The 26,527-nt window shown below is 39.6% G+C and overlaps 1 protein-coding gene across 2 annotated transcripts in view; it reads left to right on the top strand.

Annotated features, from left to right (window-relative positions):
• LOC136004829 (3',5'-cyclic-AMP phosphodiesterase 4D) overlaps positions 1–26,527 on the top strand; it is a 353,696-nt gene that overhangs the window by 249,039 nt on the left and 78,130 nt on the right. For both annotated transcript variants that reach the window (XM_065661714.1, XM_065661715.1), the window contains exons 4-5: positions 1,368–1,441; positions 2,477–2,526. In XM_065661714.1, the coding sequence (XP_065517786.1) occupies positions 1,368–1,441; positions 2,477–2,526 (124 nt within the window). The remainder of the gene's footprint in view (positions 1–1,367; positions 1,442–2,476; positions 2,527–26,527) is intronic.

Raw genomic sequence — 26,527 nt, forward strand, 5'->3', positions numbered from 1 at the left:
CCTCTTTCCCCTTCTGATCAGTTCATGCCTGATTTCCATCTGTGTTTATCGAACATCTAAATACAACATTTAGTAGCGTCAGTGTACCCTGGACATGCAAATTTGATGGCATATATAATTATTTCATGGTGAATGACAAATATGTGAGTTTACCTCCTGATAGTAGGAAAGAAAAACATAATGAAATTAATAGTCTAATTATGCAACAAATGTGTTTTGATTACGTTAAGTCATTTGAGAACTACCTATGGTAGCTTGAACACTTCCAGTCACTATTATCTCCTGAATATCTTCTGTCTGTTACAAGCTTTAACTAAATCCTTCTTTTCTTTTCAGCCCCCTGCTTCCTTCCTACTTCATGTGTAAACTTAATCAGCCATGGAAAGATGGTTCTATCCTCCTCAACTCCTAGCTCTGGAACCTGAATTCCCATTTCCACCTTTACTATTCCTACAGTGGGTTCACCAGGGAACCAGCCCAGTTTGGGCTGAGAAATAGCAATGGGCAACTCCCACAAAGGCACATCATGAAAGATTGTCGCTGCTTCCTTCTATTCCCAGTCTGGTTCCAGACAACTTGTGGTTCCTCTCTGACATAAGCTGATCTACCTCTCCCTAGCTGAAGAGGTGCATCTTACTACCCTTACGTGGCACAAAATGTGCTGCATTTATCCAGCTAGCTTCAGAAGAGAGTGCTTGTGTTGCTTACAGTGAGAAGACAGTCATCGCTGCTTCTACTAGATGCTGTCTTGGATGAAATTAAGTCCAGAAAAGAAGTAGCTCATTTATACTACTTTTCCAGTGAGCAAAGTTTGTAAAAGCCTGAAGACTTTCGCACCTGCTCAGGTGCTACCTTCCTTTTAACTCTGGTCTTCTGACTAAGTACCCAAGTCAACTGCACCCTTTAAAGGAGCAGTTTTTATTTTTCCTGGCAGTCTAGACAATCTTATTTCTTTGTGCTTTAAGGTCTGTGTGGGCTGAACTGCAAATGAAAGATTTTGTAATCATTTCTTATGCATGAAGTAGTAGTCTTGAATGGGCTATTATTTTCCCAACATGAATGCTTTTATGGTAATTTTAAAGAACTAAGTAGTATTCTGTGAAAAACTTTCCTCTTCTTCAAGTAAGCTTGCCTTTACACAAAATAATGAATTGTTCACGAGGGAAAAAAGAAATAAATTATTGCCCTTGTATTACAGACATGTTATTGTTAAGTAGTGGTCAAAAGACTTTGGACAAACCAATTCTGGAAGCCATTTACAGTTGTTTTGCAATGTCCTTTCCTTTTATTTTCAGCACAGTTGAGCAGAGATATGTCAGTCTCACCTGTGAATAAATTTTAGACTGAAACTGGTTTGTTTGTTCCAGGTGCTGGCCAGCCTGCGTACTGTACGGAATAACTTTGCGGCATTAACCAATTTACAAGATCGGGCACCCAGCAAGTGAGTGTCTGTTCTTGGCCACTGTGCTTTTTGCAGTGGTACTGTTTAAATGTAAACTAAGAATAACAATTAGATGTTAGGTATTTCAGTCTGTGCCACCAAACCTGCATAAAACATGTCTGTGAGTGGTTTTGTGCAATTTGTATGATTTTCAATAATTTAGTCATATGTCAAAGATCATTCAAAGATGATCATTCAGACAGAGTCTGAGTCTTGCAAATGAACCAAAGTGAGCAGACAGCTACACTCATTGTGAGCTACTCGCATGATCTGAACCTAGAGCTCTGCCTAATTTATCCAAGATAATGACATTCCACTATTCACAGTCATTCATGATTATAAATGAGATGTTATAAATACGATCTTTCTCCAAGTATGTTACAGAATCACAGTTAACATTAGTTACACTGTTAAATTTTGTAGTGGAGTCATGTCCCTCACCCAAAATGTGCGCCTCTGGAACTTAAAAGTATTTAGCATTCCAAAACCAACTGCCCGCCATTGCATATGCAGTGCCCTTAAAAGATATTTCCAGCCCCCTTGGTGGGAGTATGCAGACCCTATGTAGACCTTGCTTGCAGTCATCCACACATCCCTACACAGCTGTGTCAGTCCAGTAACTTTTATCTTTCTTCAGTGGGCAACGCACTCCACTGAGCTGTTTGCCCTGAAGATTGTTGTGAAAGGTATGTGCAAAGTAATGTGTGAAATGTATATGCGAAATAATAAAATGAAAAATAATAAGAAAGGCATTTCAAGAAAGAGAATGTGGCAAGTGCAAGCCATGTTAGAATAATGATAACTAAGTAAATCAAACTTAAAGTTAAGTGTAAGCTCTAAGTATGATTAAGTAGGTTTTTAATGAACTTGTAAATTCCTAAAATACTGCTGAGAACTTTTTTTCTTTTTTTTTCAATGCCAGGGTATTCCAGTCCCAAATAATTTCCCAAGGAAATGTATTTTCTATTATATTCTTCAAGGATTCAGTCATCTCTGTGTTTATCAGGCATATACCTTTTTTTTTCTTTTAAACAGACGTTCACCAATGTGTAATCAACCATCTATTAACAAAGCAAGCTTGACAGGTAAGAATTAGTATGACTAAAATTCCTCTGTGAAACCATCATGGGTTTCTAAATTTAATATTTACTTATAAAAACTCTTACTGAAAAATGTATTTTATAATACTAACCTTGTGTTATTTCATACCCTTGTATCTGTTTTTCCTGATTTTAGTCACGTGACTTTTGGCATTGCATCATATTAACTTTCTGATTTCTGCCTTATTATGCTTGTTTTAATTTAGATCCTTTCCAAATTCTTTTTCCGTATATACCAGTGTGTGACTGTGTCATGATTACCTTCATTACTAAGTTTTTCTAATGAAATGTAGTAGAAATAACTGGTATGAGGAATTAATTGATCTTTCATTTGGGTCATAGAGTCCTGTAGCTATATTGAGGCAAAGTCTTGCATTAGGAGCCCTTAGGCAATAAGGAAAAATTTCCAGAACTGACTTTTCTGATTTAGGATGGTGAATTTTATCTCTGTAACATTAAGACACTATTATTTATAACGACATTATTATTTATAAAGAAACAGGACTGGTTTTGTAGGTTATGTTAACACTTCTGAAAGTGTAAACATAACCTACATAGCCTGTGGCACTTCGAGTTATTATTATGAAGATCTTGGAAATCTGCATGAGAATACACTTTTTGTTGACCTTATTATTTTTCACATCCTGTTAATCCATGTGTTAATACACTATGTAGTTTTCCAGGTAGTTACATTCTCTATGTTGGCAGAGTGAAAGAGCATTTGCTTTGTCCCTTGCTGAAAGTATATAGATATTTACTAAAACGGCAACTTATCATTTAAACCAAAAATTTAATGTTTCCAGAATATCAAAATAGTTCTTTTCTTTCTAATGGTATAATAGATTTGTAACTCAAGGAAGAAATAGTACTTCAACTGTTTTGAGGAGAAATGTGGCTTTGTCATGTTCAGTATTTTTTGTCTTTAGGCTCTGGAATGTTAACATTGTTAGTTTTTGTTGTTGGGTTGTTAGGGTAATTTTTTCATCTAGATTCACACAATATCCATATTTACTTCTAGAAGACCCCATCTTGACAGTTCTGTATAATTTTATTCTCCTAGAAACCCATCATGTAATATGACCATTTGTGTGTAGGTCTCATCAAGGAACAGAAGGTTAAATCTTTAAATCTGTTCTATAAACAGAAAAACATCCTTACTTAAGAATGTTCTGCAATCATACTTAAATTCATGGTTATTAAATAAATAGGAAGGTGAGACAGACAAATGCTTAGATCAGTTAAAATCATAATCCTTTGTTAATGTATTCCTTTAAGAGGTAATCTCAAATGGTGGTTTCATATTCCTTTCCATGAGACATTTCAGTTGTTGATAGATGTTATGCCTATTTCTTATAATCATGGTATTTGTCTCATACAACACAGTAATCCAGAAGTATGTTACCTTAACTGGAAATAGAGATACTGGAAAATACAGCTCTTTCTTTGACTCCAGGGGACTAACTTTGGAAAGCCTGTAACACAGTAAAATCCTCAACAGTGAAAGAAAATGTGATATCCAGAAGAGAAGATACGCATGCATGTGAACACACAGCTAGCCTACCTTACATGCTTTCCCACAGTTGTTTGCCTGAGGTCAGCTTCTTTTCTTCAGCCAGAGAAGCTTCTCAGGCAGCAGGACCCAAGAAACACTCTGCTGGAAGACGCTGCTGCTGTCTTTAAATTCCCCCCGATCTGAAGGTTTACATTCAGTTAATTCTCAGAGTGCACTCTATCTGTTAGAAGCAATATATCATCTGAACTTTTAGTTTAGAAGAAAGGTGGTGCCGCCAGTGCCGTGATTAATCTAGAAAGTGTTTTTGTGCCAAAAAATTTAAAGGAACCTAGAGAAGGTAAATAATAGTAAAGATAATTCAATGTAATGTAGTTTAATCTGATTTCTCAGAGATACTGCTGGAATAGCTGTGCTCAAATTATCCATTGAACTGTTTGAGCTGAGGCCTGTGTGCATTGGATGTAAGTGGCTAAAAGACTTTAATGATACGGGAAAGATATTAAGCCCTATAAAGCATGAAAATGGCTACAATTCATTTTGATAGTTGAATCGAGATTGAGGCTAGATACTATTTTGCCTGAATGGCATTGCCCATTCTTAGTCATAGACTGTTTTTGATATTTTCATGGTAACAATTTTCATGGCATAAGCAGCGAAGTATGAGGCCTTTCTTGATGCATGCAAAATCCTAGTAAAACATGTTGCACTCCAGCACTGTGTTAAGAAGGAAGAGGTATTACTAACATTTCCGCTCCTCTTCACATAATGACTGAAAACACTTACAGATGCAACTAAGCTTTTTGCATTCTTCTGGGGAATGTCTGAAATGTAGCTTGTGGAGATCCTTCCTGCTGAGAAATCCTCCTGGTCATGCTGTTCATGTCGTGGAATATCTGGAACACTACACCAGACAGGTAGAGCTCTATCACATTATCCAGATTGCTCAGCTAGCAATCTCTGGGAGAACTGATCACCAATGTAATAAACAGTGTAACAACAGAAGCGTTTTTGGGAAGACTCTAAATGGGGAAAGTGAGCGCCGCAGAAAGCAAAAGTGTAGCAAAAGTGAACTTCTACAGAAGATAGGGGGAAAGTCACAAGGGAAAATAAGGGGTTTGGTAAAGCCAAGTGACTAAAGTAGCAAGAGCAAAATTCTCCCATTTACTATTTTAAGAATTTGCCCTGAGACATAAAGGAGAAAATGCATTAGCAAACAAGAAACTGTGGAATTGAGAAGTAAAGCAGTATCAGAATTAAATGTTCAAATTCTTAGAAGCAACGCCAACCAAGGTGTCCTTAAAATTTGCAGTGATTTTTCAAATGAGTATGTTGATATTGATGACCAGAATATGTTCTGTTATATTCCGTATATCCACATAAATCTCTTCTGGAAACTGTGTGGGAAAAAAAGCCAATGATTATCAATGGCATTCTTGATCTTCAGTATCAACCATGTATGCTATAGCATGCTGAGTGTTCTTTTGCAGACAAATTAGAGGATAGGAAGTGGGAGCTTTTCATGTAACAACAGACTAGATGACAATTTTCCTGCTTGCTTTAGGCATCTAAGATGTAGATACCTATTTTCTCTATAGTCAGTGTGAATAAGCTGACATAATGTATGTTAGATGTTTTCTTTTGAGGGAGATGAATTGCTCTCTAAAGGTGCCATGACTGAATCCAGCCTGGGTGAACTCCCTGCTTGCACTGCACAGTATTTGCATGTGTGGTGTTCTGTGTTTCAACCAGAAGAGGGGTTCCTCTCACAACAAGTCATACTTTTCATGCAGTGATATGAATGATGTTTTATTTCAAGTTGGTAATAATTTTCTTAAAACAAGTAAATTATAAACAACATTTCATTTTCAAAAAAATGAAACTGTGACTTTGGGGTTGAGCTAAAAAAAAAAGTAAACAAGCTTTCTTACTGAAAGATTAGATATCTTTCAGTTATTACAGTTCTAATATCTGCATTTCTAACTCAGAATAATTTGAATTAAGAAGGAACCATATAGTCTTTCTTGAAATGTGTCAGATTTAGAACCGATAGATGTTCCAATTTCTTTTATTCTTTACTGTGGCTTGGATTCTGCCAGAGCATAACAGGGGATAAAGTAAACATGAGAACATGAGCTGACAAAAAAAAAAAAAAAAAAAGCATATGCATTACAAATGTTAATTCATGTAATACTGGGGTAATTGCCACTAGCTTGGGAGTGGGTATATGGGTTTGAGGGGATCCTAATGCCTACAAAAACACAGGCTTAAAAATAAAGAATATTTCAGTTTTTAACAAAAATAAACTTGTAATATACTATCAGTGTCACATTTTAAAGTGCTAAAGACCTTAGATTTTTTCCGCAGCCCTGGTCTAGTGGGCAGGTCCCAGAGGGTTGGGAATTGGCCAGCATGACGCCTCCCTACAAAAAAGGGGAGGAAGGAAGACCCCAGAAACTACAGGCCTATCAGCCTGACCTCAGTGGCAAGGAATGTCATGGAGCAGATGATCCTAAGTGTGTTTACACAGCACATGAAGGAAAACAGGGGGATCAGGCCCGGTCAGCATGGGTTCATGAAGGGCAGGTCCTGCTTAACCAACCTGATCTCCTTCTACAGTAAGGTGACCCTTCTGGCTGATGAGGGAAGGGCTGTGGACATTGTCTATTTGGACTTAAGTAAGGCATTTGGCACCGTCTCCTACAGCAGTGGAGAAACTGGCTGCTCATGGCCTGGATATGTGGATTCTTCACTGGTTGGATGGTTCGGTCCAAAGAGTGGTGGTAAATGTTCTCATACTGAGTTTGTGACCAGTCACTAGTGGTGCCCCTCAGGGCTCGGTGTCAGGACCCATGTTATTTCATATCTTCAGTGCTGATCTGGATGAGGGGATTGAGAACACCCTCAGTAAATTTGCAAACGACACCAAGTTGTGTGGGAGTGTTGATCTGCTGAAGGGTAGGGGGCTATGCAGAGGGATCTGGACAGGCTGGGTCGATCGGCTGTGGCCAGGCTCAAGGGGGACCTTAATTATTTTCTACAACTACCTGAAAGGAGGTTGCAGCAAGGTGGGGTTCAGTCTCTTCTCACAAGTAACAAGTGATAGAACAAGAGGAAACAGACTCAAACTGCAGCATGGGAGGTTTAGACTGGATATTAGGAAAAATTTCTTCACTGAAAGGGTGGTCAGGCATTGGAACAGGCTGCCCAGTGAATGGTGGAATCACCGTCCATGGAAGTGTTAAAAAAAACCTATATATGAGGCCCTTAGTGTCATGGTTTAGTGGTGGACTTGGCAGTGCTGGGGTAAAGGTTGGACTTAATGATCTTGAAGGCCTTTTCCAACCTAGTTGATTTTATGATTCTGTGATTTCATATCCAGATTTAGGCAGATGTACAAAACTTGCTCTGTTAAAGATGTAATTGCAGTATATGTGTGACTACTCTAGATTTAGTCAGCAGGATTACATTTATAATGAGAACTTCCCACTCTCACTTAATTGGCCCACAGAATATATTTTTATCTTATTACAGAGAAATATTCCTATGGTAAACTGCACTGCCAAACTTTTGTCAGAGGTTAGATAAAATGCTCTGAAATCCTGACTTAAGCTTGCTGAGCAAAAGGTGCTATCCTAAGGCACTGGAAAAAAACTAAATCCCTGGTTTTAAAGGGAGATTTTTTGATAAAATGGCCTTTGTGCAGTATGTTGAATGACAGGTAAGTATTCTGTTCTTTGTACTTTTGCTTATACCCATATGCCTATGGTATTTTAAATAAATTTAACTCACCTCAGACGATTATTTTTATTTCAGGGTAAATACCACAGACATTTTCAAGTTTGAAAGTGATTTGTAGTATTTTCACGTCTTTCAGTCTGTGGTAAATGCCGTTTATTATTTCGTAAATTGGCAGATGTGTATCTGCAGACTCGCAGTCAACAGTTTACATTACCAGTGCTTGAATTAAAGGATTACAAGTGCTTTATATGCATGGAAATCACTGGCACACACATGTTGGTTCACCTCAGTTTACTTCCTAGGGAAATATGTGCAGTACTCACATTTAGGAATAGAGTTCTTACTAAAAGTCAGTTAAATGTGTCCTTTTCATTTCTGTGAATGCTTTTGAAATTCACCCTTTATATGAACTATGTGAAGACAGACATATTCATTACAACTGTTTTCTCAGATAGACCTTAAGATTAGCATATTGTGTTGTTTGGTGTGGATTTTATGCGATGTGAAGACTAGTAGAACAAGAGAGAGGAACTGACAAACTGAGAGGATAAATCTCTGCAGAAGGTTATATATTAAGCAGTTCATATTAATGAAGTCCTGAATATGGTGGGGTTTTTTTTGGAAGATAACCATAGCATATAAGTAAGGACTGTTTGTCACTGTCAATTAGATAAATAATTTTTATAATTTTGTTATTTTGATCCAACTCAACTCCTGCCTTAAAAAAAAACAAACAAAAAGCCTTTTGCAAAATAACATCACAGGCCTAATATTCTATTTAATATTAAATTGATACTTGACACAAAACAATATTGTAGCATTCAGAGTTGACTTATTTATCCTAGTTGCTTTCATGGCATTTAATTATTATGTATGCAACCCTATTGCTCTTTCATGTCGATAACATCATTTCAGAATTTATCCATCCTCTATAAAGAAGTAATTTATTAAAAAAAAAAAAAATTTGCTGGTGTTATGTAGACATCTGTATGGCACAGACCCATGTGAAAGGACAACTGTTCTCTTCAGCTGTCACTTTCTCATGTTGCTGGTACTTCTGACAGGCTTTAAGCATCCACAGTGGCATCAGGTTTTGAAAGTCGATAGGCAATTTGAAAGCATAGAGAAAAATGGTTATGAAAAACTTTTGCTCCCCCCAAAAAATATTTTATCATAACTTAGAACAATTAACATTGGTCTGTAATCCACTATTTGGATTAAGCACTCTAAATTTTTTACTAATAGCTAAAATAAGAATGCAGTCGTAAGACCAGTAGTCTTACATATGGGATGGAACTTCAAAAGGCTTTATGATTTTTCATTAAGCTGTTGTTATATAATATTAACTTTTATTTATGGTCTGCATCCATGTTAAGTTTAAGAGTTATCATAATGTACTGATCTCAGGGCTTTACATGCCGAAACAGAAACAGATGGTTGAAATTAAAATTAAGATAAAAAGCTAAATGACTGGTCTACATGGTGTACAGTGCCTTCCTGAATAGAGGGGTTGGAACTAGCTGATCTTTAAGGTCCCTTCCAACCAATACCATTCTCTGATTCTATGATTTCATTAATTCAGATAGCAGATAAACAGATTTGTATTGTGCAACCCAAAGCAAATAAAAATTTAGCTTCCAGTGAAATCCCTCCAGCTGGTCACTGTAGTTCAGTAACCAACTAGCAATGTAGATGTCCTTTTTTTTGTGCTAGTTTCGGTTAGTCTGTTTGCAAACAATGTCCAATTTTCCAACAAACATTCAGAATAAAGGGCCTACCATCGTCAGCTTCAGTGGAGTTGAATCAACCCCCCATTACTATTGTAAAAAGTACTTTTTTTTTTTAAAAAAAGAGGCCTGTATATGGTTTTCTTAAATGATCAATAACATTTTGCATTAAAAATATACAGATCTGGAAAACAGCATTATTTACATCAGCTACTCTTTTCAATTAATCATTAAAGGCCTCATCTAGGTCATGATAGCAAAAAGGAGAGTAATCTGATTTACAGCCTTCTTTTCCACAATAAAAACAAAATTATATTGCTCTGTGAGACAGAGGACACAACATACATTCAGCCTGGTCTTCATTTGTATGGAACCTGCCAATAGTAAATGTGTGCAGGGAAAAGGCAGGCAAACAGAGAGACAGAAGTCTGCTCCCCACCCAGTCTTTCACAGTCACTTTATCATCTTCAGGGGTAAACTAGCTGCTTCTTTTCTTGCATATACAGAGTTTGTGGGCATTTGATATTCAGAAATGGAAACTGTATTTGCTTATATTCTATGAAAAACTAGTTTGTATGTCACAGTTTGTGCAGCACTCTCATGTGCTATAATGAATAAATACCTGCTTAAAATGGGTAGTTAAAAAAAAAAACCCAACTATAAAATTGTATTTCCCTTAAAGGGAGTAGTATTTGTGTCCCCAGTTCAGCCCCCTTTCTTGGTTTAGGGAAGAGGTTGTTCTTGACAAGATACAGATGTATCGGTGAAGGTTTGCTGAATGCTTTCTCTACCTTGATGTCTCCCATGACATCCTTGTAGGTAAGCTTAGGAAATGGGGGTTAGATTAACGGACAGTGAGGGGGATTGAAAACTGGCTGAATGGCAGATTTCAGAGGGTTGTGATCAGCAAAGTAGAATCCAGTGGGAGGCCTGTAGTCAGTGGTGTTCCCCAGGGATCAATACTGGGTCTGATCTTATTCAACTTGTTCATCAATGACTTGGATGAAGGACTAGAATGTACCCTCAGCAAGTCTGCTGATGGTACAGAGCTGGGGGGAGTGGCTGATACACCTGAAGGAGCTGCAGCCATTCAGCAGGACCTTGATGGGCTGGAGAATTGGGCGGTGAGAAACCCAGTGAGGTTCAACAAGGGCATGTGTAGGGTACTGCACCTGGGAGGAAGAACCCCAAGTACCAGTACAGGTTGGTGGCTGACCTACTAGAGAGCAGTTCAGCTGAGGACCTGGGAGTGCTGGTAGATGACTAGTTGACTATCAGCCAGCAGTGTGCTCTTGCAGCCAAGAGGGCCCATAGTATCCTGGGCGCATCAGGAGGAGTGTGGCCAGCAGGTCGAGGGAGGGGATCCTCCCCCTCCACTGACTCTAGTGAGGCCCCATTTGGGGCAGTGTTCAGTTCTGGGTTCCGCAGTACAAGAAAGACAAGGAGCTACTGGAGAGGGTCGGAGGCCACAAAGATGATAAGGGGTCTGAAGCATTTCTCTTATGAGGGGAGACTGTGCAAGCTGGGCCTGTTTAGTCTAGAGAAGAGACAATTGAGAGATCTCATTAATGCATATATATATATATCTCAAAGCAGGGTGCCAGACTCTTCTGCACCATCTCTGGAGGATGGTGCCAGACTCTTTTCACTGGTGCCCAGCAACAGGATGAGGTGCAGTGGCCATGAACTGAAACACAAGAAGTTTCACCTCAACATGAGGAAGAACTTCTCTATGTTGAGGGTGGCAGAGCCCTGGAACAGGCTGCCCAGGGAGGTTGTGAGGTCCCCCTCTCTGAAGACCTTCAAAACCCACCTGGACATGCTGCTGTGTAACCCGCTCTATGTGGCCCTGCCGTGGCAGGTGAGTGGACTGGATGATTTCCAGAGGTTCCTTACAACCCTCCTGATTCTGTGATTTTCAGGTCTGTAATTAATGTTGCAAAACTTTTCTAACTGAATGAGAAACTCCAAATTAAATCTTTACCTAATGCTTCTTTAAGTTCTATGGGTTTGTTAAACAGTGATTACCTTTCTCAAGGCAGAACAACAGGAAGAGGATTGACGTGGTTTTGGACAACTTGAGCTGTTCATGTATCATCTCACATTCAAGGAAGTGATTAAAGCTGAGGTACAAAAAATATACTCTCTACATTTGATTACTTTACACTACCATAGAAAAATCTGAAAAATTCAGACTTTCTATACAGTGAAAGTATGTGAAACCTAGCAGTTCTCAGGATCACCTAGAAAGTTTAAAGAATGATTTACTGTCACTATACTGGTACTAAAGTGTATGATTTTTAATTTCTTAACAGTGTACCAGTGGAAACATATGGTTACGTTATCAAAGTGCATATAGACTGGAAGGCAGCATATGGCTGACCTCTGCTTGTTCTCTTCATTCAGCACTTCAGGTTACTTTTCCTTAGGACTACAGCATAGCACAGCCTTGATTTGGAAATATACTTACACATTTTGCAGTCAGAATAGTGATCAGTTTAAAACAAGCAAACTAACATGAGTGTTATCAATCTCCACATCAAAAATCTGATATGCAACCCAACATAGATGTTCTTATCTTTAAATTGGTCACGTGTTTTTCTGCATCAGCAAAAGTTCCTATATTCACTCAAACTGTCTGTTTTACTGGAAAGATAGACAGGATGACAAGCTCCATGTGCCTTCCCCTTTCAGCCCAGCTATGTCACTTACAGTCATTGGTAGTTGAGGACTGTATGTGACCCAAACTGCATTGTCTGTATGGGTAAAAACAGCAGAACAACTGAAATGAGTGAAAGGTGATTTGGTTTGTAGGACTGAGATGAGAAAAATCAGAAAGAAAAATAGAACTCTTGTCTATGTCATTCTTTTCATTCTTGTTATGAATGCAGTCTGTTGGTTGATGAATACAGAAAATAAAACTGTGCAGACGTGGCTTCTGGTATGATCGTTCGATGCAGTCTGAGGGCACCTTCGTTCCACACTTCATCCAGCTTCTGACATCTCTGATCAGTGATGTATTATCATCTGTCCAATTGAAAAGCTAGATTTGAAAGTAGATCTCTCTTCCATTAACAGGTTACCAAGAAACTGGTCCATTAAAGCCTTTTACACTTTGTGAGTGTTTATTTAAAAATTAAGGTCTACATTGAGACCACCCATTAAAATGCCTAAATTTGGCTTCTATTATATGCAGGCTTCTGAGTATGGAGCCTGAAAAAGCTGTGAATCAGAGCAGCCACAAACCAGGGTCAGACAACCCTCGAGAAAAGCAAGAACAGCTCTTCTCTTGTAGACAAAGTTCTGCAGGTTTCTCCACATAGTCTTTAGTCCATGTTCAGATAAAATCAATACATTACCCTAGGAGTAGTGCTTACAGTTTAGAACCTGCCCCTACACAGCATCTTTTCGAGGAGTGACCTCATCACCATACAACAGAGACAGCCTTTCTTTTTCTCATTCTCTGACCTCATGCATTTTCCATTAAATTCTGCAAAGTGACTCATCTTCAGCTGGAAGGAGTAATTCCAGGTCTTTGGAATTTGGCCCTTTCTCAGGAGCCAGGGCCAAAAAATTCAAGAATCAGAAATGCCTAAACCTCAGGCATCTGCTGTCAGGCCAGGAAGGAGTTCTACCATTGTCATGCAAAAATACCTTTTTTTTTTTTTTTATATTAGGCGACTCACCTGAGAAGATCTTTGGTAGTGGGAACTGGGAAATATGGAAGTAACCGGTGGGCACAGCTTAGTCACATATTCAGACATGCTCCTGTGTTTCATGCTTCCAGTTGGCTGGCACAGTATATCATAGAATCACAGAATGGTTTGGTTTGGAAGTGACCTTAAAGATCATTTAATTCCAACCACCCTGGCATGGACAGGGACATCTCACAAAATCCCTCTGAACAGCCACGGGCTTTCTTTATAGTCAGGGAAGGCATGCAGATGGGTCAGGCAATTTGAGTGCTCTGCAGAGGCCCTAGCCCCCCAGACGCCTAGGTAAGACCGTAAGAGTCATAAAATAGACATTACTTTGATGTCACTATTCATAAAAGAGACACCAGCAGTACACAGCCTAACATAGTCCCAAAAATTGTAAAGTCTTTCCTAGCAAAAAACCTGCCAGGCAGGAGCTGAAACAAGGAGTTTACCAGACTGCTTTTGGGACTGCAAAAATGGAGAAATGATAAGAGGCACTAAAAGAGCCAGCCGTTCTTACTGGACAGCTTTTGATTGAAATGTTTAAAATTCAAGACCAAGTTATCACTTCTTTAGAATTTCCTGATCAAATCCAAGCCACAGTACGCAGGTGGGTTTGCACAGCTCTATTATCCTTGCCTTCTGTTAATAGAATTGGAAAAATTGTTTAGGGTCTGGTTTTTTTAATTATAGTCCTTGATCAGCTCACAGTTAAGAAGATTCGGCTCCATCTTATGTAGAAGAAGACTTTTTTTTTTTTTTTTTACTGGGAATGTCTTGCTTTTTATCCTATTATGATGGTATTCTGAATTAATGAAGCAGCTGTGGCCACATGCATAAATGTTTAGTTGATACTAAAATTAAAAATTATTCCCAAATATTTACATTAAAATGCAAGTAGCAAATTGCCAATCTCATTCATTATTCTTTTCCCATACACTATTTTAAATTAGTTTCTGTATTTGATATTTATCTTTAAAAGTGTAAATTAGATATGAATTGAACTAATTCTGAGTTGGATAAAAAATGATGATAGACAATAAATTAAGGTATTCTCTTTTAAATCATAGGATAATCTAAAAATAAAAGGCTTCTTTCCTCAATAATAATGAACAACATAGGATTAGAACTGAATGAGTGAATTTTGCCACTAAAGAACATATTACTAGGCTAAAGAAACAGGTAATAACTCCAGAATATATTACAGAAGTGATTACTGGATTAGCAAGCATTTTAAAATTTCCCTTGTATTAAATAAGCCGTATGCTAGTGGCTGTAGGAACCACTGAATAACTAGTCTTTAACTGAAGGACTGCCAACATGGCTAGAAATAAAGCCCAGGAAAAAGTCATTGCCAAAGAAATGAAGGAGAAAATCGGAAAATAGTTTGACATGCTCTGGATTCCTGAGCTAAGTATTATCAACGGGATGCAGAAAGGACTGACAGATGATGGGAGGCAGATAGTGGGAAAGAAATCAACATTTGTTTGAGGAAGACTTTTTAATACTATTATTATGTGGTTGTTGTTACTATTAATATTACTGAATCCCACTTCTTAAAGAAAAAAGCAGAACCAGAATTTTGAATAGGTTTGTTTCTTTTTAATTGGAGTTTGGCAAGTAGAAGCATTAGCAATGGCAAATGAACCCCACCTGCCAACTGCTTTTTCTATTCTCCTTTCTGTTTCCTAAACAAAAAGGGATCTGTATGATCTATTTCAGTGGCAAAAATACTTTTCTTCTCAAGTAGGGGCTTTGGTGTTTTGATATTTTTTTTTTGTGTGAATCTCAAACTCTTTTGACTTCTCAGATATAAAGGCTGTTTGAACATAGTCATTCCCCATTCAATCTTCAGCATTGAAAATCTGTCACACAAAGGAGGCAGACAGAGGATTAGTCCTAAAGCAATTTGTTCTTTAGAAGTCACAGGTAAGCAGTATGATGTAGTACAGTGGTAAGCCATAGTGGGAGAAGATATTAGGAAGACAAAGGATTCTTGTAGCCTCAGTACACATTCCAAAAAAGAAAGGTACAACTCTGTTCTACAAATGCTATTGTCTAAACATGGCCAGTGGAACTCAAGAGTTGATGCTCCAAGAATTAAATGTTGCTTTAACAAGTAATATGTGTTCCTGGTAAGACCTGGTGTGCTGAAATACTTGCCAGTTCTACCTTGAAATCTCTTTGCTCCAAAGATGTTGTTAGTCTTGTCTAGAAAATGCAGGCTATAAATACAGCACAGATTTTCAAAGAATTTCTTTAAAGATTGGTTATTAAAATAAATAGGTATTTCTGCTTCATAGTATACATAGGTTTACTACTAGACACTGATTTTTGAAAACCGTATGTTATAATATGAGAGGCCAGTACTATAAGCATTCTTTCCAAGCACATCTCAGTCCTGCAGATCAGATTATAAAACATCTACTAGAGCCACATTTTATTTTGCAATATAAAAAATGCTGACATCGGTATTCTAAAGAATAAAATTCCATAGAATAAAATCAAAATGCAAGTTTTCACATTAGCTTATAGCTCTTTGACTAAAAATAACAATTTCATCCAGCCAAAAAGTTAAAATACACCATAAAAATATCCACTTTTGTCCTAAGAAGATGTTGGATTATACCTTCCAAAGGCAATATTTCAAGATGTTGACTGCTACTGCAATGTTCTTGAAACACTTCTCAGTTTTAAAGAGGAAAATAAAAAGTGATTGTACAAAAGGACGTGAATCCCACTTTAAAGCAAACTTTGGTGATTATGTCAGAAAAAGTGTTCCTAAACCTAGATTGATATAATTTCCTTTGGAATCATTGATGGTATGAAACAGGTGTGAGTTAAATCATCATTTAAAAATATACAAGACTACCATACAAACTCTGTAATGCCTACTATGTAATCAACTGATAGAAACGGGCAGTATCTGTATTTAATCTTTATACTCCTCAGGAGCTTTTTTTTTTTTTTTCCTGAAAGCCTACAGATTTCATGTCTACACTTCCTGTAGAAATTCAACATGTATTTTTTAACAAAAGGATCAGTTCATGTAATTCCTGAAGCCCATCATTCCTTTCTTCCCTCTCACTACTCCCTGCAATATGCTGTACCGAGTTGTCTGTGCAGACACAGGGTGAAATAATTAAGGAACCCAACAGACTGAAAAATAACCTGTATTATTATTCCTTTTATTTTTTTTTTTTTTCAGTCCGTAAGTTTTCCACCTGACTCATTGCACAGCTATTTAAATACTTGTCTGAAAACAAATGAATGGGCTACTGCAAGGATAGAATTAAGCAGCAAATGGTGGGATACCTTGGGAATTTGAAATTACCTTAAGCAGCACAACCAGAAAAGAGTAGTGCTGGGTTTATACAGGCTTCTGAAGATACAGAAGTGTTAAATGTTGCCTAAGGCCATTAGCTTCCATTAAAACCCTTAGCAGGCATATGGCAACACTGCATTCCAGAACTGGCAAGTTTCAACAAAACTAAACCTGTTGTTTAACTGGCAGAAAGATGGCCCAGGTTACAGCTGGACACCTCCATATGATGAAGTAATTTAATCTCATATAAAAGGTTACACAGATTAAGAGATTTGTCAGTAGCCACACTTGTAAAATAAATTAAGGAACTGGGAAGAAGTATGTGAACTCATGAGCTTGCCTTTCATCATGCTGGCATCATCTAATCCCCACAAAGTAGCAATCAGAATTACTGAAAATGTAACTATAGACTGAAATATGGAAGTAGGGTTCATCCAGCAAAACTAGTTTTATTGGAATCTCAGTTAAACAGATACATGGAGCTTGGGATTTAGTCTTTCAAAAATATTTAGAAGTCAGAATTACACAGAATATCACATAGATGCCATTTCCCTCATCTACCTAACAATTAAAATGCAAAAGCACACATTCAGCTTTCATGCCTCCAGAATGTTGTTTTACTTTTTTTTAACCTCTTCGTCCCAGGTGGATTTCTTTCTGAAACAACAGTGATTCATTTTGAAGATTTAGCTGCCATGAAACAGTCTTGCACACCAAAGTGCGTATCACTATTTGGATGTTACATTCAGACATGAAACTCAGATGCACAGCACAGCAAGTTCATGTCTCTGAGAAAAGAAAACAAAACAATCCCCCATCAATTCTAACACATCTTGTAGCTGAGAAGACATAATTACTAAACAGAAAAGTCCCAAAGATCTAACTGTACTGACTCTACTGGGCAGTGAGTATGAGCAAAGTGTTTTAAAAACAAATAAACATTGATGTTGTTGTCCAAAATACTTAATGTGGGGAGGAGTTTGCTGAAGCAGTATCATCTTCCTCTAGCTGAGAAGATGACTATGTCATAAGTATCCACAGCCTGTTAAAAAGGAACATAGTGAAGATTAACAGTGCTTATTATCTGCATTTCAAAATGTAATAAATGCGATCAGTTGTTAATATATTCAAAATCAGTAACTCAACATTTGTTATCATGCAAATTACTTTCACTTTAGACATAATGTTTTAGAATTGTTTCGGAAAGTTTTCTATCTTCTTATTAGGAAAAAGATACAAGATTCATCGTGAAGTTTCTCACAAGACAAAATAGTCAAAGGACTTGAAAAATATTTTCATGGGTTGTTGGTTGTAGGCTAAGTTGTTTGGGTCTGCTGTCTAAGCCCAGACACAGAGGAAAGCTTAGACAATTTAGTCAAAACAGCAGGATCCTGAGGATGGAGCTCAGCACACAGCTGGGAGTTCTGCACCTTCAGCAGGACTTCATGAGTCTGAAACTATGCTGCCACAATTGCATGACAGAGGTCACTTATGGCTAGCAGCACTAAAGCCTTTGGCTGCAGCATAAGGCACCTTAGAAGATGATTGTACAGACAACCGTCAGTTACACATCAGTTGCACAACCATCAGTGTTGCACTGAGACTAAAACCTGGAATTAGTTCTACACTTTCCTGTAGATCACACACACACTTGTGGCTTCCTCTCTCGTGCTGCCTACCTCACTGTGAGGACAAATCCATCAACATCTGCAAGATACTCTTGACACTGATGATTAGCCATTTAAAAATCCAATTTCAGAGAGTGACACGGGGAGTAACTCTTCATAGTGTGCTCATAATAGTCTGGACTGGCATGAGGAAAGCAGGAAGCCTGAGTATGTCTTGAAATAGTCTGCTAGGTATATTACAAATATAATATCTTTTTTTACATTTGTTCAGCCTGTTGCAGAGGGTGGAAGAGGCTTCTGTTATAGCAGAGAATCTTGCTAAAAACTGAACTTTCTTATTTTCCATTTTTTTCAGTTTATTCCCTTAAAACAAAGAAAGTCCCTGTTGTGCTTTCTTCTCCTTATGCCTATTTTTTTGTTTATTCAGTTTTAATTCTACTCCTCTTATGAGTTGACTTATGATTTGTCCTGCTTTCTCCTACTTAAATGTTTTGACGTCTTTCTTTAAATGCAGTCTTGCAATGTGTGATCATACCTTTACGATCTATTAACTGTTATTTGTATTCTTATGAAGGACAATAGTCCTTCACATCCTCTTTACAAAACAACAGCAGCAGCAGAAAAAAAAAAAAAAAAAAAAGAATTGCAGATGCAAAGGCTTACAGAGATTAGAGTACTTCTAGATCTACATGAAAAAAACTTGACAAAATAGATTACCTATAAGCATTTATAAAAGCAGGACTGGACCCAAGCACCTTTACACCTTTACTTATAATACTGAATTCAGTTATGTTTCAATGCCTTTTAATCCATTAAATAGCAACAGTTCTCAAATCAACTTTTACCACTCCAGTCTTTTTAATTCTTTCATAACTGTTGTTTATCAAGGAATATTTTTATCTGTTGGATAACAGACTCACTTAGAACAATCTGGGGTTTTGCCGTGTGTGCAGTGCTTTAATTTAACCATTCCTAAGTATTAAAAGCCTTATAAAGTTTATTCTAGGAAAAATAATGAATTTGTCCACACTAGCTCAAATATTCCCCATGACAAATCCCAGTATTGCAGTATTCCAGCAAATTTCCATTTCATTGTCAGAATTACTGATTATCTCATCATCTGGGAATGCTATTTGGAAGCTAGCCTTAATATTTCAGTATAAGGAAAAGAGCATCCCCAGCACTTTCTAAGTCAGCTTTGCAAATGAGGAGGACTGCAAGACTTGGATCTATACCTAAGCTCACGGTATTTAGTTACCAGTTACCAACAAAAATGTAGGAGAAAAATGTGCCTTTCATCCACCTGACTAAGAGCCCAGTATTAGCAAAGTCCCAGGCTAAAGCTCACAGTCCCACAGCTCATGCCATGATCACACGCCTGGCTGCAGTGGCAACATAGAATCACAGAATAGTTAAGCTTGGAAAAGACCTTAAGATTGTCAAGTTCCATCCCCCCTGCCATGGGCAGGGAAACCTCACAATAAACCACGTCACCCAAGACTTTGTCCAAACTGGCCCTGAACACCGCCAGGGATGGAGCATTCACAACATCCCTGGGCAACCGATTCCAGTGCCTCACCACCCGTACAGTAAAGAACTTCCTTCTTATACCCAAACTAAACTTCTCCTGTTTAAGTTTGAACCCATTGCCCTTTGTCCTGTCACTACAGTCCCTGATGAAAAGTCCCTCCCCAGCATCCCTATAGGCCCCCTTCAGACACTGGAAGGCTGCTGTGAGGTCTCCACTCAGCCTTCTCTTCCCCAGGCTGAACAGCCCCAACTTCCTCAGCCTGTCTTCATACGGGAGGTGCTCCAGTCCCCTGATCATCCTCGTGGCCCTCCTCTGCACTTGTTCCAACAGTTCCATGTCCTTTCTATGTTGAGGACACCAGAACTGCACACAATACTCCACGTGAGGTCTCATGAGAGCAGAGTGGAGGGGCTGGATCACCTTCTTCGACCTGCTGGTCACGCTCTTTTTGATGCAGTCCAGGATACGGTTGGCTTTCTGGGCTGCGAGTGCACACTGAAGCTGGCTCATGTTCATTTTCTCATTGACCAACACCCCAAGTCCTTCTCCGCAGGGCCGCTCTGAATCTCCTCTCTGCCCAGCCTTTAGCTGTGCCTGGGATTGCCCTGACTCAGGTGTAGGACCTTGCACTTGTCATGGTTGAACTTCATAAGGTTGTCATCAGCCCACCTCACAAGCGTGTCAAGGTCTCTCTGGATGGCATTCCTTCCCTCCAGTGTATCAACCGAACCACACAGCTTGGTGTCATGGGCAAACTTGCTGAGGGCGCACTCAATCCCACTGTCCATGTCAGCAATGAAGATGTTGAACAAGACCGGTCCCAACACCGATCCCTGAGGAACACCACCCATTACTGGTCTCCAGCTGGACATTGAGGCGTTCACCACAACTCTTTGTGTGCGGCCATCCAGCCAGTTCTTTATCCACCGAACGGTCCATCAAATTGATGTCTCTTCAATTTAGAGACAGGGATGTCATGCGGGACAGTGTCAAACGCTTTGCACAAGTCCAGGCAGATGACATCCACATAGCTTTAAACAAAACAGATTGCATATGTAAAGTCCAAACTAGACACTTGCCTCTTGCACAAGATCGCTTCTAGCAGTTCTCAAACTTGGCTATGTGTTGTGCTGCTAGAGGATGGGCTGTTACCAGATGGCAATCAGGTTCATTATAGAAGGCCTTAGTCTATGTAATTGGCATAGTAAACTAAATCTTTCCTATGAACTGTTTCATAAAAAAGATATCTACTCACATCCAATCAGTCATCTAACATGTGGAGAAGTTGTTTAGCAGAGGAAAAGGATTCAGGAGATGGTGTTCTTAAATTTGTTCTTTCTATGTGGTCTGTTCTGTTGGCTGAGGCTGGAAACAGAAATTGTTCTTTAGAGGGCGGTGGGCGGAGGTTCTGCGTTTTGTATTTCTCTGTAAAAGCTTTCTCCATGAAGAGAATGTTCTTCAATATACTTTCAGGGCCACTATGTCTATATGTGGCAACATTTTAAGAATGCAATTTCCACTTGCCATTACAGAAACTCCTGCAATGCAAAAGAATGGCTTCAGTATTACTAATAATTTTGAAATGTGTAGCTGAGAATAAATGTCAGGCTGTCCTATCAAGTAGAAATATTAGCACAGCAGACTGTAGTCCCTCACAACAGTAAATGGGAGTGGAATTTTTCAGGTACTCCTCAAGTGAAGAGCATGGATCAGTGGCTGTTTTTGTGCATAGGTCTGATAGTTTGGTGTATCAAAAATAGACAGCTAAAAAGTTCAGACTTGAGGAAATACATATACTCTAGCTACTAATCCTTAGAAAAAATAAATCTGGCTTTTGAACTTCAAAATTGCTTGACTTCCATGTTTTAGTAGATTGATATCACATCCTGGCACAGTGCATATAGTAACTTTGTCCATGTAGGTATCTGCCATATCAGTAATGTTCTAATAACTTCAGATTAGACTCAGAAAAGCATTAGAAGTCTATTTTTAAAAAATACACTGAGAAGAAGGGCAAATTTTATAATCTTTTCAGATGGTCTCAGAATACCTTCCTAAATATCACAATCATTGGAATTTTATTTACTCTTGCAAATGCAGAGACAAGGCAGTTTTTATGGTGCAGAAATTCTTTTCTGGAAGGCTTTGCTGTTATGTTGATGGTCTTAACTGGAACCTAATCTTAGACAAATAAAATTCTTACTCCTTTTTAAAAAATTATATCAAAATTGGTTTTTTAATAAGTTTAGACTCAGAGATCTCACAATAGCTTTTGAATTTCATTCTAAATCTGTACACAAAGAGCAAAATATTATTTTCCTGGTGCCAAATTTGAGTTTATCATAACCTATAGTGATGAACTGCTAGCATAAAGCTCACCATTCAAAGCTACCAGTTCTACTGGATCTTAAAACTATTGCATTCAATATAAGCACATTTCAGGCAAAATTGCTTTCTAAGATTCTGTAACTAGCCAATAGGCATGAAGCTTAATCATTTTTTAAAAATGTATTTTAATTAGTAGAAAGGTGGGTTCCATTTCAGTTATCTCAGTTGCTTTCTTGGTTAGACTGGCCAGTCTCAAGACTGGATAAGACTGTCCAACCTCAGTGAGTAGGATTGATTAAACCTCTTCAGGTCTGGCATAGACTTATTTTCTTAGTTTTGCTACCACTGGATTTTCACCTGGCTATATAGGTGGCATGAATGACAGAAGTCCTGCCACAACATGCCATTTGGTGTTGTAGCAGTTATTTCCACTGATAGATCTGATGCTGTCTGTATATGCACCTTTATTGGTACATCTGGAATAGGGACAACAGGCCAATTTTAACAAAATACAGAATTTAGTCCTGGCTTTACGAAGTTGTCTGTGAACAGGTTTAGCCTGCTTGCTGCAAATCATTTGTAACACTTCTTTTCAGTCATTTTCCAGCGAAGACCAACTGTGGCTTAATCCTGTTGGTGTGGAAAGACATGTTTGTAACATGTCTGATCTTCTGAAGAAGAATCACCTATTTCAGATAATGTAGATATGGGACAGACTCTCCACTTTATTTTTTCCTTTTCTTCCATTGTTGCAAAAGAGTTGTCACCATGACCAGGAATATGATTATCAGATTTAGAAAATGTGACTAGATTTCCATTCACTTCTCTTACCTGCTTGAGTCCTATTGGCTTCTGCAGAAATTACTCATTCATGTAATTGAAAAAAAAAGTATCTGAAATGAGTGATGCTCTTCGTGAGCAGGAAAGGAACAGTATAGTCTTCATATAATTTTTCTATTCCGTTATCTGTGCGTAAGCATCCATTGGAAGAAAAGCTTTTCAGAGCAAAAGTAACTGTATTGGTGTAGTATAGGTTTTACAATGTAACAGCAGAAAAATGTCATAAATAGCAGCTGTGTCTGCAGTTCTTCAGTCTGTTACCCTTTGCCTCTGCAAACCTGTCAAGGTACTGCTTCCCACTTCATGGGCCAAATTCACACACAGGGCCAACAGCTGTAAATCTGAAAATTAATGGAGTTTTAACAATTTTTTCTATGGCTAAATGTAGTTTGGCAGTTGCTTGGGGGGGGGGGGGGAGGTGGGGAGGGCAGAGAGTTACTGCTTTGTTTCATGCACAGTAACACTGTATAGGTGCATAAACACTATGTAAGCATGTATCCGTGAAAAAGGAAACAATCTGGGGATTGATAGGGACATGTAGAAAAAACCCAGCGTAAATGATGCCAATGTATTTCATTCAAAAGGGAATTTTGCTTTAGAGACAAGGACATAAACTGTGATAATTTTGTAAAAGTTAATTTGTTGGATATTGTAGATTTGGTGTGTATATACATAGAATAGCTGAGATGTGTGTATGTATATATAGATACAGATAATGCATGGATATATAGATATATAACAGGGATGCAGACAGGAGAAGGCAGCTTGTGAGGACACACATTTTGGGCCATTTGTGTCAGTTGATGAGGATAACTAGCAACCGTCACTGATGAGGCGCAGACCAGACTGATGTGCTACACCAAATACACTCAAATACAGGGATGGTGCAGATTGCAGTATAAACCCAGTTAACCTGTCATCACCAAACCAGCCTGACAAACAAATTGCTGTCTCTCTCCACAACCGCCTTTCCACCAGCTCAGGCTTGGAATGGATTTAAGCTCCTAAAATATCAGAAAGTGTATTTTGTCTTCTACAGCAATCTGCAGTTTAACGTCGTATCCTGCCTGCGCACCAGGGGCCTCGACCTCCTCATTGCCATGCGTACTTTAAATGCTAGGCCTTTCCACGAGGTTTTCACAGCTCAACACTCAGTGTCAGATTCCCGAGTGAAACATTCCACTAGGCATGTCATTTCTCAAAACTCACCACCAGTGGTGGAAAAAGAAACTGTGAGGCACGGGGTCTTGTTCACCCTCCTACTGCTGTGATTATGTGTTAACGCCGGAGAGAATGAAAGTGCTGAGAGTAACGCTAGACAGGCATGAGACAGGCACCGACCCCTCAGGGTTAATGATTTACACTTGGCGCTTCAGCTGGAAGCTGCATATTCTAAATCCGTCCGTGTCTTTAGGAAAACAGCCCTCTCCTGTCTCCGGGCCGCGCTCACCGCGTTACCGCTGCCCTCCGGAGGGGTCCCTGTCCTCAGCCTCCTGGCTCCCCCTGGCGAGGCTCCGCTGGGCGCGGGGTGTGGAAGCCGGCGGTAGCGCTCTGCGAGGCAGCGGTCACCCGGCTCGCCTCGGCCTGGCGTGGTGCGCGCGAGTGAAACGCGGGGTGTCCGGCCGGACCGCAGCGCTGCGAGCTGAGCGGGGCCGCTCCCGGGCCGGGGCGCAGGACGGAGAGAAGCCGGGACGCGGCGCCTGCCGCCGGCCGGGGGCCAGGGGAAGACCGTGCGCGGCACAAGAAGCCCCTTCCCAGCGCCCTCGCCGGGCGCTCCCCGGGTCTGCTGCGGGCTCCACTCCGCATCTTGGCGGCAGCCGGGCCGGCCGCGAGCGGCCTTCGCCGGCTGCGCTGTCGTCGCTATAAGCTTGCCATTGACGTCAGCCAGCCTGCAGCGCCGTGGCGGGGGGCGGCGGGGAGCGACGTAGGGGTGCTAGCGGGCCGGGCGCGCCGCTGCGCCGCCGCTGTGGCGTTGAGGGGGCTCGGGCAAGGCCCTCTGCGTAAGGGGCAGAAGTGCCGCCGTGCCGCGGGGCGGCTGCAGCTCCGAGCGGCGGCCTTCAAAGTCAGACTCACGCGTCCCTCGCCGCAGCGGGCGGAACTGTTCCGCCTTCATGCAGCGCTGCCGCGCCGGGCCACCCGGCAAAGTACGCTCACTGCACGGTGTGTGGCCCGGTAGCTTGCCGTAGCTGGGGTGGGCAGTTGCACCGAGCCTAACGGGACGATGAAACCACGCTTAACGGGGCGGTTAAACCACGTGTAATACAAAACGGGTGTGGAAAGCAGGTTTTCAGGAAAAAAAAAATTAAATAAAATAGTAGCGGTGTTACTTGTACGGTCCGCTGCGTTTTGCAGCCCCGTTGTACAGCGCAGAACGATGTGATCATGTTGGTGGACTGGTTTTCCATACCTACTTGGATCCCTAGCGGAGAGAGTAGTTTTAGACGCTCCTGTGAAGTTGTGTTCCTGGTGGAAAAGAGAAGGAAGCCTGTTGACTGGAGTCGCCTTAAAAATCCTTTGTGATTGTGGAGGTAGATAGATGCACTCTCACATACAGTAGAAGTAATATTGTATTTACTGTATCTAAATCTCATTTGTATCCCCATAAAGTCGTCAGGGTCATCATTTATTTCTGTGTAAGTGTCAAATCAAATCAGATGTGGTTTTCTATCTGCAAACAAATCTCAACATCTCTGACATCAACCAATTTGTAGCTGTTCAATTTAATCTTATGTATGACTTTTATCCCTCTGTTGATGTTGGGTAATTGTAATGCCCTCCCCAGTACATGCTTAAAGTAGGCTTCAAGTGAGATAGCATCTTTAAGATGGCACATTTCTCTGTTTTAGGCTGAGATTATGTACTGCACTGTATAAAGGTGCATAGGGTGTTCTACATTTCTAAAGATTTTGTGAGTCTGTGCAGTGAGTGAGGATTCTGTCCTTCAGCTCCACTAGAGAAACATTAATTAGGCGGTTATACAGCAATAGGTTCAGGAAAGAGGAAAATTTCTCCTCCTAAGCCTCAGGGTCAGCAATCTGATTAGAAAATCTTTTAACTAATATGCTTTTCTCTCTGTTAACATAGGATGTGTCATTATGACCTCTGAAAATCCACATATTACTGATACAAGAGTTTCCATTTTCAGAAATAAAAGTGGACACATTATGAGATAGTCTATAAAACATAGCTAAAAGAAATTGTCTGTGCCTGTGTAACTGCGGCAATCTGTAACTGGATTATAAATGAATGCTACTCAAGAGGACTAAACTTCCACAGTTTTATGGATGTGGGGGTGAGTTCACTTAAACGAGTAACTGATTTCTCAGAAAAAAAGTGGTTACCCTGAAATCAGAATGTGACCATGTTTGCTAAGGACACAGAACCCATTGTAAAACACTCTTGAGCTTGTTTATTTCCTGTTTTACTAATTTCTTGTATAGCTTTTTGCATCTTAACCCTATACATCATGTATCTGAAACTGTCTGCTCAGTAATCCATAATATCGCTTGGAAACAAGACAGATGTGTGAAAGAAAAAAAAAAAAAAGTACAGTGATACTTTCTGTATTTCTCCAAAAAGATTTGCCTTAAACCCTCTAACAGCGAATTTCCTTCACATAGATATTTTGGTCCGTGAAATAACTCAGCTACAAGCAGCA

The sequence above is a fragment of the Lathamus discolor genome, chromosome Z (genome assembly GCF_037157495.1).
Source record: "Lathamus discolor isolate bLatDis1 chromosome Z, bLatDis1.hap1, whole genome shotgun sequence".
NCBI classification, from domain to species: domain Eukaryota; kingdom Metazoa; phylum Chordata; class Aves; order Psittaciformes; family Psittacidae; genus Lathamus; species Lathamus discolor.